The sequence below is a fragment of the Hemicordylus capensis genome, chromosome 3, assembly GCF_027244095.1.
Source record: "Hemicordylus capensis ecotype Gifberg chromosome 3, rHemCap1.1.pri, whole genome shotgun sequence".
NCBI classification, from domain to species: domain Eukaryota; kingdom Metazoa; phylum Chordata; class Lepidosauria; order Squamata; family Cordylidae; genus Hemicordylus; species Hemicordylus capensis.
The window spans coordinates 168,359,863-168,377,732 of record NC_069659.1 but is presented as its reverse complement, the minus strand read 5'-3'; the positions used below and the strand labels follow the sequence as shown (position 1 = coordinate 168,377,732).

The 17,870-nt window shown below is 44.5% G+C and overlaps 1 protein-coding gene and 1 long non-coding RNA gene across 9 annotated transcripts in view; one reads left to right on the top strand and one right to left on the bottom strand.

The window, feature by feature from the left end:
* Positions 1 to 17,870, bottom strand: part of TBC1D4 (TBC1 domain family member 4) — a 152,457-nt gene that overhangs the window by 16,711 nt on the left and 117,876 nt on the right. For 7 of the 8 annotated variants that reach the window (XM_053307475.1, XM_053307476.1, XM_053307477.1 and 4 more), the window contains 3 exons: positions 11,024 to 11,182; positions 8,885 to 9,043; positions 6,723 to 6,967 (listed from right to left, as the gene is read on the bottom strand). In XM_053307475.1, the coding sequence (XP_053163450.1) occupies positions 6,723 to 6,967; positions 8,885 to 9,043; positions 11,024 to 11,182 (563 nt within the window). Of the gene's footprint in view, positions 1 to 6,722; positions 6,968 to 8,884; positions 9,044 to 11,023; positions 11,183 to 12,362; positions 12,406 to 17,870 lie in introns of those variants that run through there. The other variant, XM_053307484.1, reaches the window with a different exon arrangement.
* On the top strand, positions 267 to 5,076 carry LOC128350009 (uncharacterized). Its single transcript, XR_008319111.1, has 3 exons — positions 267 to 868; positions 2,104 to 2,274; positions 4,724 to 5,076. It is a non-coding gene; the product is annotated as an uncharacterized LOC128350009 (long non-coding RNA).

Sequence of the window (17,870 nt, the reverse complement as noted above, 5' to 3'; positions counted from 1 at the left end):
AAGGTTTTGTAATTTTCTGCCATGAAACAAGCCACTTATAGGACTATCTATCTATCTATCTATCTATCTATCTATCTATCTATCTATATGTTTTTTTCAAACAAACAATATGTCCAATCCATTTTAATTTCAATATTCAGAGCGCTCCCACTCTGCCCTATATCTGTGCCCAATATCAAAGCCCAATAGGAAATCATTCCATAAATATACGGGGGGGGGGATTGTGATAAAAGGGAAAACCCATACCATTGCTGGCTCTGAGGAGGAGGAGGAAGGTACAGGCTCTCAGCACAGCACAGGGCTGCAGGGCAGAGGGTGTTCACAGTGCTCTGGTGGGCAGCCAGCGCTGACCACTCTACCTCCTGGCTGGAGAGCTGCAGGGTCAGGGACTGGGTAGAGCTTCAGAGAGACCTGTTTCAGCTGAAAAGCCCCTTGGAAGCTCCACCCACCCACTGAACAGCTGAGAGTCAGGGAGAGGGAACTGTAGCAGCATCTCCTGTCCTGCAGGGAGCCTTTGGATAGCAGGCAAGCCTGCGTGCAGCTCCTGCAAGCTGCAGCCTTACAGGTCAACTGAATTGGGGGATGGGAGGAAGGTCAATTTTTTTCAGGGCAGGCTGCTCCCCCAGCGTGGGGCCCAGGGTGATTGCCCTGGTCGCCCCACCTTAAGGATAGGCCTGGTTAGAAGAGCCGGATGGTAAGGAAGGTGACAGAGATTCCCATGGAAAAGCCATAGGAAACAAAGAAACCTGTGATGTTTCTGCCACCAGGAGGTCACTAGTATGCAATGTGTCTTGTCACTTTGCATCTTTTGCAGGATCAAGGGATTAGCTGAATCAGAATAACAGGGTACACTTAATGTGCATTCCAGGTGAGAAGATACTTTCTGGTGCAGAACTTCCAACACTGGCCATTTTCTGAGCTGGTGAAAAGGTATATCTCTGGCATCCCCGACAGTCAGAAGATTCATCAGAGAACCGCCAGGTTGAATTTCCATTTGTGGGACAGGGAGGAGGTCCTGCTCATATGACATGCTAGGGTGTTCTCATTGCCTTGTATGTGGATAGCTGAAAAGTACTGTAAATACAATGAAGTGTGAGTCCACCAAAGGAAAGACTAGTGAGTTTCGGATTGTATGGGCAAGACTATATGCTGTGTGTCCTGTTGAGGGGTGAAAGAGTCTATAAACCATCACTGAAGTGGCCACATGTGTAGGAGAGCTGGGGCAAGACTGCAGTAGTTGACACCATGAGACCTAACATATGCTGGATCTGTCTGGCAGGTTGTAGAGGATGCCTCAGAAACGAACTGGCCAAGACCCTTATGTGGTCTATGCACTCTGGGAGGAGGTGAATGACCACACGAACAAGCGAACACCACCCCTAGGAACTGTATATAATGGGTCAGCTGTAGATGGGACTTCTTGTAGCTTATCCTGAGGCCCAGGTAATGAAGTAAGTCTAAAGTCATGTCTAAGTGACTTTGCAGAGAATCTGGAGATCGTGCCACTAAGAGTCAGTCTAGGGGAAAATTGTGATCCACTGTTCCTGACGGTGTCCAATTATCACAGCCATGCATTTTGTGAAGACTCTCGGGGTAGAGGAGAGACCGAAAGGCATGGCTTTGAATTGGAACATTTGTGAACCTATCTGAAAGTGAAGGAACTTCCTGGGCTGAGGGTGAATCATAATGTGATAATACACATCTTCCAAATCTATGGAGGCAAACCACATTCCTACTGTGAGCAGTGGGAAAATTTCAGAGACAGCTAGCCTACAGAATCTCTTGTACGATGCGAAGGAAAATAAATCTCTCAGATCCATTGATGGGGTATAAGCTGCCATCTTTCTTTGGAATGACAAAGTAAAGGGAAGAGAATCAGTCTGCCAAATGGGGAGATATGGGTGCTATGGCCCTTTTCTATAGCAGGGTGTTCACTTCTTCCCAGAGAATCAATGTTGGGAAGGTGATCTTGCAGCCTAAATCCACGGGTGCTGTAGAAACACTATTCTGCAACCATATGATAGTGAGGACCCAATTGTATGATGCAATACTCCTGCACATTATGCATCCTGGCCGTGAAATAATCATCTTTTTTTGTGGTAGGTTGTAGACTTAGGTTTAGACTGAGTAGGTTTGGAAGATGGAAAGGAGTGCCTAAACTGATGAAAGATTTGGGAATGAAAGAAATGATCCATCTGAGAGTGAGAAGACGATCTTGAGGACTATGGGCGCTGAGCCCTAAAAGGCCTGTTGTACCTTGAGGAAGTAGCGGAGGTGAGGCTCACAGATTTTGGAGCAATGCAGAGCTTCTGGACCCTTTCAATTGATTAATCCTGTTTGAGATCCAAAAAAGAGCTTGCCCATCAAATCGAAGGTCTTTGATTCTCATTCTAGCCTCTGAGATCAAACCAGAGAAGCGCAGTCACGCATGACTCCACAAGGCCACCAAACTTGCCATAGATTTGGCTGCTGAAGCAGTTGTATGTCTGGAGATATGGAGCAGTTGCTTACTTAATTTAAAGGCTTCCCATTTTAATGAGAGAGATGTCTCCCTTTGATCAGGTGAGAGGCAACTGAGGATTGGAGGCTGCTTTTCCCAGAATAAGTGGTTGTAGCGTGACATGCAGGCCTGATTACCCTGCTGCTCAAAATTGCAAACTAAGTAGAATAAAATCATCTGCCAATGGAGTCAAGCTTTCTGCCTTGTCTATCAATAGGAAAAGATAAGGCTCTATAGTGTGACTTAGACTGCTGCTTTCACTACCACGGAGTTTGGAATAGGATGTCTCCGAAGCAAGGGGCAGTCTTCAAGTTGAACTTTGTAAAAGCTCTCAATCTGCTTGGAGGTCAGAACAACTGCAGATGGTTTGTCCCAGCAAACTCACGTTATGTCCGACAAAGCTGGGTTCATGGGTAGGTAAATTGCAGGTTTGGCATCTGCATCTATAAAGTCAAAGATGGGATTAGAGGCGGGTTTCATCTCATTCTTCTGCTGGAGCCCCAAGGCTCGTGGCATTTTAAAAACCTGTTCTGTGAAGGAACTGAAATCTTGAGAAGGAGATGAAGGCTTGGGGTCTTCTACCAATTTAGATGGCGTGGAGTTCAAAGCCATGCCTGCAATGACCAATGGATCTGATTCTCCCTCAGAGTCTAGATCCGAGGCAGGGGATTGAAGAATCTGGTCTGGCGGTGCGGGGCCCACAACATCCAGTGGAACAGGAGGACATATGCATTTAAGCAACTTAGCATAGGCACTGAGACCTGATGAATCCAAGTTGAGCGGAGCCACCTGCCTGTTGGAGGGAGGCAAAGGCTGGGAAAAAGTAACTGGAGGAGCGTGAAGGCTGACTTGGCATTCATGGTGCAGGGGAGAGCAATGCCATTCTGATCACCGGTGGCGACAATGAGGAGACAACCCAGTCCTACAGCAGGGAGGTGAGCAGGTCCTCAAACGTGACCTGTCTCTAGCACTGCAAAGTTGTCTGACAGGGTAGGCGTACAGCAGAGAGTAACGTCTGCCATTCTCACAATAGCTATAATAGGAACTGTCCCATTCACCCAGAGAAGCTCGGCAATAAGCATAATCACATGCGTCAGGGGAGTAAGACGAAGGAGAACACAAATCCCCATAAAAACTGTGGCCATGATGGTCCCGTGAAGGTGTCATACGGGAGACATAATATGGTGCCCTCACGGGAGAAAGGGAACCTCCAACAGGTGGTGTAAAATGTCCTCTCCACATCGAGGAGGAGGAGGCAACAGAAGCAGTGCCAGAGTTAGAGGTGGTGTTATGGTCAGAATACATCACGTCCAGATCCTGGGGAAGGTGAGGTCTCAAGTGCTTCTAGGTGACAAGGCAGGGTTCAGTATCGAAACCGAAGAATCTCATGGAGACGGGGAGGGTTGTTTAGTCCTGTGCACACATTTCTTCAGCTGAGGCACAGGGTCCTAAGAGTCCTGCACATGAGTCACTGTTCATTGTGCTAGTCCAGAAGTGGACTGGCACCATATGCCTCTGGTGGTGCTGCCTTCTTATGTTTCTTTTGCAGGTACTCATGCCCAGAATGAGGCTCTTTTCTCTTGGGCTTCTCAGGTAGCACGGTCATGGTTGAAGCAACTGCCATCCACATATCAGTAGGAGAGGCCAGTCCTGAGGTAGCCATAGGCCCCAAGGAAATAGTAGTAAACTGAGTCAGGCTAGATACAGGAGCCACCAGGGCATGCTCCGCTAGCAAGCTCTGAGGCGTGGTAGACGCAGCCTCTTGTCAAAGTCTTTCCCAAAGAATGGTCATCGCGGGCGGCAGCCATGGGTGCAGAACAGAGATGGGCTTTTTACCAGAGGGCAGCCCACAGTCTAGCAACTTGGTTTTGGCATGCCTGTCATGTACATTTCTAGCAATGAATACAGGACTGGACAATGTGTGTTTCCCTGAGGCAGAGGAGACAAAGTTGATGTCTGTCAGTGATGGGAATCTTAGCCTTGCAGCTAGAGCAGTTTCTGAATGTAGTTTTAATGGCAATAAATAATGGCAAGAAAAATATATAAATTCGCTCCCCAAAACAGGGTGGGGTGGGGGTGGAGACTGAAGGAAAGAAAAACACAAAAGGCAAAAATGCAGAGAAAACCTGAGGTAAAAGAGGGGGAAATAATGAAACAAATGAAAGAAGAAAACAAATTCCTGCGTTCTACAACAGTTATTTCTTGTTACTGTTGTTTTTGTAGAAGCACAGAAGACAAAACTCTCCAACTAGCCCGAGATGTAGCTCTCTCCATGGACGATGAAAAATTCAGGAGTTAAGGGCTAGCCATGTGAGGAGCTACCACTCAGAGAGGGAAGAGGAATTTTGCAAACTCCTGATTAGACCTTCACTGTCCAAATGAAGCCCAGCTGTGTGATGGCCAGATCTCACCAAGAAAAACTGCAAATCCCAACATTACAGTGCCACTCTGATTAAATGTTATGGTAATTTCGAACCTTGAAATTCAGGGATAAATTCATCAGGAAAGTATTCTCTAAACCTTTCCCCAAAAATCTTGGAGGAAATAAATTAATAAATAATGTTATAAAAAGTTAACCCACACATGGTTTGGTTTTTTAAAAAACAAAAATCAAGCCAACACCCATAGAGAAGCATAACATCTAACAACCTAGAATCCTGCAGACATATTCAGACTGGTTTTCTTGGGAGGAAGAATAAATGGGGGTAGTGCATGTGATACTCTAAAACCACATAAATAGAGGAAAACTGATTACTACTTTACTCCTAATAAACAACTTTCTGGCCAACAAGGGGGTCTCTCTCCACACTGGATCTCAAACGTCAAACAAATTTCAATCATACATCATCTATGAACTTCCTCATGCCTCATGTTTCAGCTGGCAAGTCTTTGCTCCAAGTGAAATCTCCATCTGAAGTGAGAGATTATTGGCTTCCTTGGTGCAAGGCATTTTCAGAAGTGGCACCATCATTGTGAAACACGCTATTCGAAGAGGCCTAGAAAGCTTGCTTCTTAATTTCAGGCAACAAATGAAAACAGTTCTGTTCACTTAGGTTGTGAAATACACCTAATTTGAGGCGGACTGCTGTTTAATAACATTTTTAATTGTAAGCAGATGGGTGAATTTTTGTGCATCACATTCTTGTATTAAAACGGGGGGAGGGAGTAGAAAGGCAGCAAGTACATTTTAAATAATAAATCATATTGGAGAATGATGCCTGGTAGGGAATAATTACAACCCTTGTGTAGAGAACCTTTTGCTTTAGGAATAAAAATAACATCTTGTTATAAAGCTGCCTTGAGGAACCAATTCAATCAAAGGGGGAGTTAGAAATGCAAGGACAGAAACAAAAGCAGCTTCTTAGCACCTAAATTGTTAAAGATGTGCAACTTCCATACTTTATGCAGGGATGATAGCACTGGAGGCTGTCGCACGCTGTGGCACCCTTTGGTTCAGAGAATAGTTCATTTGTACAAATCAGTAGCACTAGGAGGATATGTGTTAAGCGTCCTTTCTTCACCAGATAACAAAATGTACCAGCCTCTAAACAGAAACAAACCCTACCTGTTTATTTTCTGCCATTATTTCCTCCACCACCCTCCACCATTTTCATCCATGCTACGAGAGTCTGTGCATCTCTCGCTTCTCCCTGCTACTGCCTTCTTTTGCATTCCCCATCCCTTTCACAGCTTAGTGACCAATTTCTCCCCTACATTCTCCTCAATGGTTATATTCCCAAGCATCACAGTATTGAATCCAGACCTCTCACAGTGCCACTGAATTTGCCAGCTTCAAACAAGCCAAACAAGGAAGAGGAAGGAAGAAGCCTCATCAATGGGCTTCCAATATGATGTTGATGTCTTTCAGTCTACCATCCCAGCAAACACAGCTTGAACAGCAGCAAAGAGCGGACTGAACACTAAGGCACCTCACAGAACGTTTGAAACTGCTGACAGGGAATACAGGGTAGTGGTGGTGGTGGGTGTGCTCTTCAAGCAGAGAGGATTCTGAGGGAGGATTACAGGAGAAGGTGGCAGCAGGGCCTAGGAGGGGGATACTGAATAAAGTGGTGAGATGTACAAGAGATCAGGGGACAGCAGGTCCAGCTGCCAGGCCAGATCCAACCCAAAGGCCACCAGTTAGTTGTAACTGCCTTATGCAATACTGTCTCAAACTCCAACTTAACATCCTGCTCTAAAGTGATGCCTACTTCTGCCTTACCTGTAGCGACATCATGTCAGGCCTGTATTGTTTTCGGAAGCCAAGGTCATACATGAGAAACTTCAGCATTTCAAAGGCTTGCTCTTCACTCATGTGGAGAAGCAGCACCCCAGCCACAAAGCTGATCCCCTGGCAATAGCCCACCTCCTTGTCCAGCAAGGAATAAGCTTTCAGAAGATTGAAGAGGGACAGCTGCCCTGCCCCTAGCTGAGCAGAAAAGTAAGGATGTGTTGGAAAGGTCCTTCCTGGGGCAAAAAAAAAACAACAAGAAGGAGAAGGAAGAGAATGAGCTGCCAGATTATATTTAAAAGTCTCAAGAAGCTCAAAACACACACTCACACACACCCCTTAAAAAAAACATACACAATAGCAGCTCATATACACGATGCAGCCAAAATTGGAAGAACAGAAATGATAAAGTTGCCTTCACCACTTGGAAGTCTCCATCTTACCTCCTAGGATTTCTTGTGCTATGCCATGTTTAAGAAAAGCAAGGTCATGAAAAGCAAGTTTCCTTTTCTTGGCAAAAACTACAATGCTCATTCATTACCTAAAGCATTTCCTGGTACTTTAATTTGCTTCCATGAGGGGATGCACTTGATCAGGGCTGTGTATGCCATAATACGGTGGGTGGCACAGCAAAAGCACAGGACACAGTAGCAGGCAGAGAGAGAATTCAGCCTCCTGAGGATCTTAGGTTTGTGTTGGTTTTTTTGTTTTTGTTTTTTAAAATACAAGGGGGCGGGGGGAGAAAAGGTTTATAGTCCTTATGGCTAAAAATTAGCCTGACAATATGCAAACTAGGCCCACTGACGTTTCAGAAGCCAGAGAGCTACCTGAACAAGATTTCTACTGATTGAGGGTGGGTCCTCAATTATCCACATATCTTCTTGCCCCATGACTAGCAAAATTAGAATGATTTTAGGCAAAATAAGAAACAGTACCTAAAGCTTAATTTGCATTAGTCATATAGGTTGCAGAATTCAGATTTTTTGGGGTAAAGACGTGATTACCTTCTAGCAGTATTTTATGTTCCTAGCACTCACAGAATCCTGTCAATTGGTAAACTGAGAGGCAATTGCACAAAACTAAGCTATAGTGCTTAGTTCATACTTTGGACATATTATGCCAAGACCCAGCTCTCTTGAGAAGCCCATAATGCTGGGAAAAGTTAAAAGAAAGAGAAGAAGACAACCAGCAGCAAGGTGGATGGACTCGATTATGACAGCAATGAATGCACTACTGAGAGACCTTAAAGGCCAAGTTGAAGACAGATCATCCTGGAGAGAATCTATCCATGTGATGGCACTTAATCAAGCAAGCTATAATGCAGCAGTTTACATATTACAAGAAGGAGTACACAACTTTCCTCATTTGTTACCTTATTCTTAAATTTTGTCTTCATTCTTGCTTTATTCTCTTTAAAATAAAGAATAAATAGGAATGGAAATTCAGCAACAACATAAATGGAAATTCAGCAGCAAGAAGGAGGTACTTAACCTTTTTCCTGCTTGCTAGTTTTCTAGTAAGAATTGCAGCAACACAATTACTTTTTCACCCAGGAGGAAAATACATGGGTATCCATCCATCTTTTATTCCTGACAAATAGGAAAGCAGCTGGTGGGGGAAAGGGATTTGAGCAGGAAAATGGAGGAGAAAGGGTTAAGCACTTCTGACTCTCTGATCATATTCAGAGTCTCTCAAAGCTTGTTTTGAAAAATCAGTGAATCTTGCAAAGTTATCCACAGCCACCTGTAGTTTGACTTATCAATCTACAGGTTGAGTTATCATGGTTCTAGAAACAGCAAGCAAACCCTATTTCAAAATCCATTACATGCAGTTCCTCTCATGAACCATGTGTTCAACCTATATCAAGAGGAGAACACAGGTGTTTGTGGCCTTAGTGGAGCAGAGAGCAAGATTTGCAAGCACAGGAAGATATCAGGCACCATAACGAAGAGTCTACTAGATTGGGATCTGCAACAGACAAATGCTGCTTTCTCATTTGGGATATACTTCTCATGTGCTGACAAAAGCACAGCCTGAAGTAATGGGCCTTGTCTGCTCCATATATATGCACAGCAAACCTCTCTTCTGCCACCGTTTTCACCATTTGGGAACCTACAGTCTTAAACATCTATCAGTCTTGGCAGAGAAGTTACCTAGATCTACAAGAATAGCATGCTGTTGTGCTGTCAGCTGCTTCAGGAGTTCTTTGTAAGAGATGTCCGGGGGTTGCTGTTTATTTGGCAGTCGATGTCTTACACGATGCTGCACAGCAAGGAACTGCCAGATTTCTCCCCGGCGACTTTTTGGTACACCTAAGCACACAAAAATTGAGAAGGGGGGGGAAAGGGAGACACAAAACCAAAATGATCCAGGGAATTTGTGTGATTACTCGCACCAGTGTTTTGCATGTCCATACTCCATTCATATGAAGACCATGGGGTGCCTCAGCCACTAGTAGCCCATAGGAGGCTGCTTATGAATTTGGATAGGAAACAGGTTCTAGTTTATATGAGGCAAGCCTTCAGGAGCACATTCACAACACCACTCTCTTGGCTACAACAGTTTGCCGCTGATTTACAAGGATGCCCATTTGTGAATGTATCGCTAAAATAACTTCATTCTGCATGACAATACTAAGATCTACATACAATTTTTAAGCCCAATCAATATAGCCTTCTTTGCTATTTACCACATTCCTGATTGTTTCTGTTTTCAGTTATTCAACTATTGCCTAATTTAAAAATTTTACACTTTTCATAAATGTATACTTTTTAACATCTTTAACAAACTGCTTTGTTACACAGATTTAAAGTGGTAAACAGGTACGCAGTCTGGGAGTGCTTTGGATTCACACCTCTCCCTTGTTTCTCAGGTTGAGGCAGTGGCCAGAAGCACTTTTTTATCAGCTTCAGTTGATATGCCAGTTGCATCCATTTCTTGAGATTCATGATCTCAGAACAGTAGTACATCTACTGGTAACCTCCAGACTTGATTACTGCAATGCGCTCTATGTGGGGCTGCCTTTGTACGTAGTCCGGAAACTACAATTAGTACAGAACGCAGCAGCCAGGTTGGTCTCCGGGTCATCTCATAGGAACATAGGAAACTGCCATATACTGAGTCAGACCATTGATCTATCTAGCTCAGTATTGTCTTCACAGACTGGCAGCGGCTTCTCCAAGGTTGCAGGGAGGAATCTCTCTCAGCCCTATCTTGGAGAAGCCAGGGAGGGAACTTGAAACCTTCTGCTCTTCCCAGAGTGGCTTCATTCCCTGAGGGGAATATCTTGCAGTGCTCACGCATCAAGTCTCCCATTCATATGCAACCAGGGCAGACCCTGCTTAGCTATGGGAACAAGTCATGCTTGTTACCACAAGACCATCTCGAAGAGACCATATTACTCCTATATTACAGGAGTTACACTGGCTGCCAATAGGTTTCCGGGCGAAATCCAAAGTGCTGGTTATAACCTATAAAGCCCTAAACAGCTTAGGCCCACGGTATTTAAGAGAGCGTCTTCTTCTGCATGATTCCCATCGTCCACTTCATTCGTCAGGGGAGGCCCATCTGTGGCTACCTTCAAGTCACATGGTGGCCACTCAGGGACGGGCCTTCTCAGTTGTCACTCTGAGACTTTGGAATGCATTGTCATAAGACTCTCCCCATCTCTAGCAGTTTTTAAAAAACTCTTTGAAGACTCATCTTTTTAACTAGGCCTTTTTATTTTTGTAATTTTAAATATTGTAAACTAATTTTGTTTTAAGCAGCTTTTTGAGCTTTAATTTATTTTAATGTTTTATTTATTTGTATTGTTGTTTTATAGTTGTGAACCATCCCGAGACTTTGGTTTGGGGTGGTATATACATCTATTAAATAGATAGATAGATAGATAGATAGATAATTAGTACGGTTGATTAAATATGTTCATCTCTGACCCTTAATTCCCCACCCCCCTCAAAATACTCATTTTTCTCTCGCTGTCCCAATGAATGGCCATGAGAACAGCCAACATATTATTACAATGTTATTTTACTGGGAAGAAACAAAACTAATGTATCATTAAACTGCTATTGGGGCCCAGACAATCTTTTTTCTTTGGCCATATCTTTCTATATGGCTAATGCCAATCAAAAACACAATGAAACTATGAGAGTGCAGTTTTCATCAAAAATGCAGGGCAACCAATGCAAAGGAAAAATGTTAATGTTAATGTTAATTGAAGTCAAAGTCTGCATATAATTCTTATCTTTCTCCCTCTCAATATGTGCTACATATATTGCATTCAAAATTACCATCTTTCATAGTGGCATGAATATCTTCCATGTCGCATCTGATTTTGGCTCTGCAATTTAAGAGTTTCTTATCCCAGACACTGATAACATCTTTCTGACAAGTACCAACTTCCTCGTAGTCCAATTTAGCCTTTCTGGACTGAAGTTCATCTCTGCTTGCTGTAAAAGAGCACACCACTCCACATTAAGTACTGGACCGCATATTAGCAGTTAACACCACGGCTCAGGTCTACGCCCACTGAATGTTGTGCATGCAAGGTTACATCACATGTTTGACCTCCCACAAGCTCAAAAGGCAGGAAGACAACTCTGTAGGCAAGTACATTCAAGGCTGGTTTCTCGTTATGTGTCAGCTTTGTACACTCAGAGCCCTGTACGATGAGCCAGTTCTTTTTAAAAAAACCAGTTACCCTCTACAAAGCTTGTAGGGACAAACACTGGCACCCTGCTAGTATTATTATTATCTACTAAAAACAGAGAAATGGGTGAGGGGTGCTCTGAACTGATATTTGATATTGGCCTGCTTCACAAGGCTGTTGTAAAGGAGATGAAGATAATGAAACTGAACACGCAGGAAGAGCACTACTTGAAAGCTAATGGGGGGCTGTATGAGGACAGAAGAGCTAGTGTCTGATTTCATCTTTCATCTGTGCCTCTTTAACTGATGGCGAGATTCGGGGTATTTTATATAGATTGATCAGTCTCTTCCAGCTGCCTAACTGCTCTCCTGTGGTCATTCATAAAATCAGCTCATGACAGGCAGATATAAACGTTAATCTAATTTTTATCTTGAGGCTTGAAAGTCAAGGTGCAGAATTTGAACCCACTTAAATGCATTGCAATGGTCATTCCCAAAGAGATTAGTTAATCTGGGATCTCTCTTCTCAATGCATTTCAGTAATCATTCAGAAAGGCAGTGAAGTTTTTGTTTACCCATTTCGGGATGGCCCCTAAAAACTAATGTGCAATCAACCTGTCATCCTGGGTTTAATGCAGCTCAATGGTCATTCTCTGTCATTCATCTTAGCATGTCCCCCACCAAAACCAGTCCAGGGCGGAGAGAAGACTTAAATTCAGAACCCCGTATCTAACATTCTTGCCCTGTTAACCCACCCTTATGCTTGTCAAGTGTTCCTTTGGACACTGAATTTACTAGCAAGACAAAGTATCACTAACTATAAAGACTAATGGAACTGATGGAGGTATAAGGTTCTTCCTTTCCATCCTGCCCATCAAATTTCAGGTTTGAAGTCATTTTAGAGGGACACTGTTACAACAACATTGGGGTCACTGATCACCAGGGTGGGGGGGGGGATGAAGCCTCTTACATGCATCTTACCTTCTATAAAAATATATATGTATATCATTCAAGCCTCCTCGACAGCATTAGAAAGAATTACAAGTATTTCATTAGTACTTTTGAAATATTTAATATAAAATCTATTAAGATGGAAGAAAAGAGTGTATATGTGTACACATGTGAGAAGGATAAAATGTCAATACTGCAGAGGTAAAACTCCTCAGTAACCTAGGCTTGCTTGCTTGCTCTCCTGGTGCAACCACAGTTGCTCCAGTCATCTTATTGTACAATATTAACCTTTGTTAGAAATTGAAGTGGATCATACCCCATTTGAGAAGGGGGATACAAATAGGTCAGGTTCAGCCTTCATGGAGGTTAAGTGCCCTTTGATGCTCTTGCAATATTGTTTAAAACTGCAGATCATACTAATACAGATATTGGGCTATTGACAACCCTTACTGCACTGTATGGGAACAACAGGTTGCTTACCTGTAAACGAAGTTCATCTAGTAGTGGTCATCTGTTCATTCACACTGATGGGCTTCAGGCACACGCTGAAGTCTGTTCAGGATCCTTCCAAGCTCTAGTTCTAGCAATTTCGGCAGGAGCCCTTGGTGACATTATGCTCTGCTTCCCTCAGCTCAAATGTCCGCCGATCTGAAAGAGACTGCAGCGGGGAGGAAGGGAAGGGTATGTGAACAAACAGATGACCACTAGATGAACTTTGTTTACAGGTAAGCAACCTGTTGTTCATTGTTGTGGTCTCTGCTGTTCACAGTGATGGGCACATTGCAAGCTCACCTACCTGGCAGAGGGCCGCAGTCACTGGAAGATGGAATACAGCACGGCTCTCCCAAACTCCATATCCTGTCTGGAGCGCAGGTCCAAAGCATAATGCGTGACGAATGAGTGGAGAATGACATCAACTGGGACATACCTATTGAAAGTGGTGGAAGTGGATACCATTCTTGTGGAGTGGGCTCTGACGGACTTTGGAGGGTCTTTACCTGCGAGTTCGTAAGCCAAAGTGATAGTGCTCATGATCCACCTGGCTAGTTATGGTGTTGCAGGTTGAGCACCCAGCAACTTGGGGGCATAAGAGTCTTGAGACTTCCTGATCACCTGTGTCCTTTCTTTGTAGAAGGACAATCAGTGGCAAACATCAAGACAATGGAGGGTTTTTTCTGCCTGCAAGGACAGGTTCGGGAAGAAGACTGGCAGGGACAAAACTTGAGACCTGTGGGAAGTACTCACCACCTTGGGGAGAAAATTAATATCCAAAGACAATTGTACTTTACCCTGTGGAAGACTAGACATGAAGGATCCACTCAAAGGGCCCTGAGTTAACTCACTCAGCACAATGAAGTAACCACCACAAGGAATACAGCCTTCCAGGTAAGTAGGCGGGAGATTACAAGTAGCCAGAGGTTTGAAGGGTTTGCATACCAACTGAGTGAAGACTCGAGAGAGGTCTCATGGGGTGGACGTGAGTGGCATGTCAGGGTACAGGTTGATCAGGCCCTTAAGGAACCTCTTGACTATAGGGTTCTTGAAGGGGGAATTCTATGCTCTGTGGTATGACGTATGCCGATATTGCTGCCAGGTGGACTCTAATGGAAGACATAGAAAGACCAATGGTTTTTAACTGAAGTAGATAATCCAGGAGGAAGGGGGTGGATACCTGGTAGGGGACAACATGCTTGGCTTTGGCAAATTCCAAGAAGCACTTCCATTTTCTTTCATAAGTCAGTTGAGTTGGAGGCTTTCAAGCAGCCTCTAGGACCTCTTGTAAATGTGGGTCTACATTGAGGAAAGGAGCCACGCTGTTAGGTGCAACTGTGTCAGATCTGGGTGTGATATAGAGCCTTGGCTCTGAGTCAATAGGTTTGGTAGGTTCTGGAGGGGAATTGGACCATCCAGGGTGAAAGATGCCAGTATCGGAAACCATGTTCTCCACGGCCAGTATGGTGCCACCAGAATTGCCCTCGCGGGCTCCTTTCTCAGTTATTTCAGGACCCTTGAGATCGGGGAATCGATGGAAAGAGGTACAGAAAGATCCCCGTTCAACATAGAGTAAAGACATCTCAGAGGCAGTAATGACCCACACCCATCCTGGAGAAGTATTGGAGGCACTGGCAGTTTGCTTATGTGGCAAAGACCTCCACAGTGGGTGTTCTCCAATGCTGGAACAAATTCTGGAGAACTGGATGGTATACGGTCCAGTGACCTCCCATTCATGGGAGGTCACAGAAGCCTGGCTCAGGGAGTCCACCAGGACATTCATCTGTACCTGAATGTGAATTGCTGAAAGTTCCAAGTCGTGTGATATACCTAGTGCCAGATCCATGAGGTTGAGAGTAGGGTTCTTGAGCCCATACCCCCTTCCCTGTTTAGGTAAGCTTTGACAGTCATATTGTCCATGTGGACCTGAACATGATGGCCTTGAAGGGATGGTAAGAAGCCTTTCAGAGCCTTGAATACTGCTAGAAGTTCCAAGTAGTTGATGTGACTCCTGGCTTCCAAGGGCAACCAATGCCCATTTATCCAATAATCTAAAACATGTGCCCTCCCAGCCCAGCTCAGACACATCCATTGTGAGGGCTATCAGTGGCCTGTCCAAGGTAAAGGGAAGGCCTACCTCTAAGTGATGACAAGAGCTCCACCAATTGAAGGACTGCCTGCCTGCCTGACAATGGCAGACAAAGGGGCTTGTTCCACCTATCCAGCTGGGGGTTGAAGTGATCCAAGAACCATTGCTGTAACACTCGCATCCAAAGACTCGATTGTGGTAGGGTGGAGGTCATGGATGCCATGAGTCCTAGCATCCTCTGCACTATGTGGGCAATCTGTACTGGCTAAGTAGACAAACGTCTGGCCAGATGTAGTATAGCAGAAGATCCTTTGTTCAGGGAGGAACACTCTCGCAGCATTCGAGTCTAAGAGCACCTCCATGAAAGGGATACATCTGGTTGGTATCAGTCAGGATTTCTCAAAGTTTACTTGTAGGCCCAAATCTTCCAGTAGGAATATGGTTGTGGTTACCTGTTGTTCTAGAAGATGTGAGGATGAAGCTGTCAGCAACCAGTCATCCAAATACGGGAAAACACTGATGTTTTGGCAGTGGAGACAGGCAACCACCACCACTATACACTTCATGAAGACTCTCGGGGCCACTGAGAGTCCAAAGCGTAGAGCCGTGAACTGATATCAAATGCAGGAAGCTGCAGGCAGATGGATATGTGGTAATAAGCGTCTTTTAGGTCGATCTCTGTGAAACACACTCCCAGAGACAAGAGGGACACTATTTCCAGGATAGTCACCATGCGGAATCTGGTGTATTTCACAAAGCGGTTCATGTCCCAAAGAGCCAGGGTGGGGTTCAGGCCCCCATTGGGCTTCAAAACGACAAAGAAAGGAAAATAGAAGATGCTGTTGAGGTGGTTTGTCACTGGTTCTATCACGTACCTTTGTAACAGTGCTTCTATCACTTGCAGAAGTTGCAGTGTCATCAGAGTACATCTCCCTAGTTGAGTGGGGGAGGGTGGACTATGGACAAATTCTATTCTGATGATGGTTAGCACCCAGTGATTGGTAGAGAGTCCCTTGGACTTCTGTTGTTGAAGCTTCTGGGTGGAGTAGGAGCCAAACTTTCGAAAGGAGCCGAACTTTCGAAAGGAGCCTTGACAATTATGTCTAAAGGCAGGGTCATTGGAGTGTGATGGAGTCAAAGAAGCAGGGCGTGGTGGTTGTGGGCAATTCCACTTACCTGTCCGGTAAGGTTGAGCAGAGGAGAAGCTCATAGAGCAGACAGTAGTACACTATTTATGCACCTATTCCATAGTGTAATATGTCTTAGTCTGGAATATGGCCTCACTTGTCAAACAGAAGGTCCTCCATACAAGTATGTGTTTCACATGTCAGGCCCGAGGAGTGAAGCCAGGCATGGTGATGCAACCTTACAGAGGAAGCAATGACAGGTAGCACAATCTGCCAGGTTGCATGAAGAATGTAGCTGTTGCTTTATGAGATTCAATCCCTCCTTCTTCAAAGTGTTGGTTAAGTATCTCTAGCAACCCATAGAGGTGGTTGGCACCCTCGCTCTGGGCCACCCCAGCACCCCCCAAGTGCAGTTATGGGGCTGCTGAAACCTCCATTCTTCCCTATGGAGAAAAACCTTAAAGCCACTTGTGGGGTGCTGGGGTGGCCCAGAGTGAGTGGTGGTCTAGTGCAAAGAGGGTGCCAACCACCCCCATGGGTTGCTAACCCATGGGGTACTGGGTTTTGTTTTTTCGGAAGTGTTCTGAGTGTAGATTCTTTGGTAGCATATAAGATTTTCAATGACAAACCATGAATCCACTCTCATCTGCTAACCTTAAAGACACATAAACTTCAAAAATCACTTAAAAATCAGCCCTTTGCCCAATTCCTTTCAAATAATTCTGATAGCTTCCTGGCCTCCCTTGGAAACTACCACCCATCACACTCCGCACTAGGACACCCCTTTCCCCCCAACGTGAAGCTATACATTTGCTGCAATCCTCATTATTCCCTATGAAGAATTCAAAAATAATTTTAAAATTCACCAATAATTAGAGGAGTGTCCAATTGCCTTGGGGTTTTGTGGGTGGTAGGCATCCCTGTCTGTCTACCACCCACGCTGCTTTTGTGCCCCTAGGTGCTCCACAATAGGGTATATGGGCTGGTTCTGGTCCCATTATACTCTATAAGAAAAATAATTAAAAATATTTCAAATATTCATAAAAAATCGTAGGAGCGTCCAATTGCTTCATGGTTTGGGTGGTTGTTGGCACCCATGGGTGCTCCACAATAAGGAATAATGGGCTGGTTTGAGTCCCATTATACCCTATCAGAAAAAAATAATAATAATTTTCAAAAATTCATTAAAAATCGTACGAGTGTCCGATTGCTTTAGGGTTTGGGAGGCAGGTATCCCTGGGTGCCAGCTACCATCGTACTTATTTTTGGATGTCTGAACCAGTTCAAACCAGTTCAAATCGAACCACCCCGTGGTTCGGTTCGAATTCGAACCTGCAGCTCGAATCTGATGGCTGGTTTGGTTCAAATTCGAACCTTCGCACCACCCTGGTTCGAATGTGAACCAGTTCAAATTCAAACCGGTTCGCACATACCTAGTGAAAGTAGAGTACTGACGCCTACCAACAGAGTCCAGTTTTCTGCCCTCACGGTCGATCGGTGCTGTCTGAGCCCTATTCCTTGACTTTGTGCCATTTTGAGGACAACTGAATTTGGCACAGGGTGTTTCTGGAGAAAAATGCGATTGTCCAACTGTATTACGTATAGGGCTTCAATCCTCTTTGATGTCAGCTGAGTAGACGAGGGTTTGGTCCAGTAACCATGTGCTATATCTAGTATAGGCTTGAACATGGGAACACTGAGGAAGAAGAGTCAATAATGCCAAAAATAGGATCTTCAGGGGACTTCTGAGGCTGGGTGGCTTGAAGCTCTAATGAGATTTTCATTCATTGCTCGTTTTCCATATGAGACAGGAAGTCCCCAGAGGGGGAG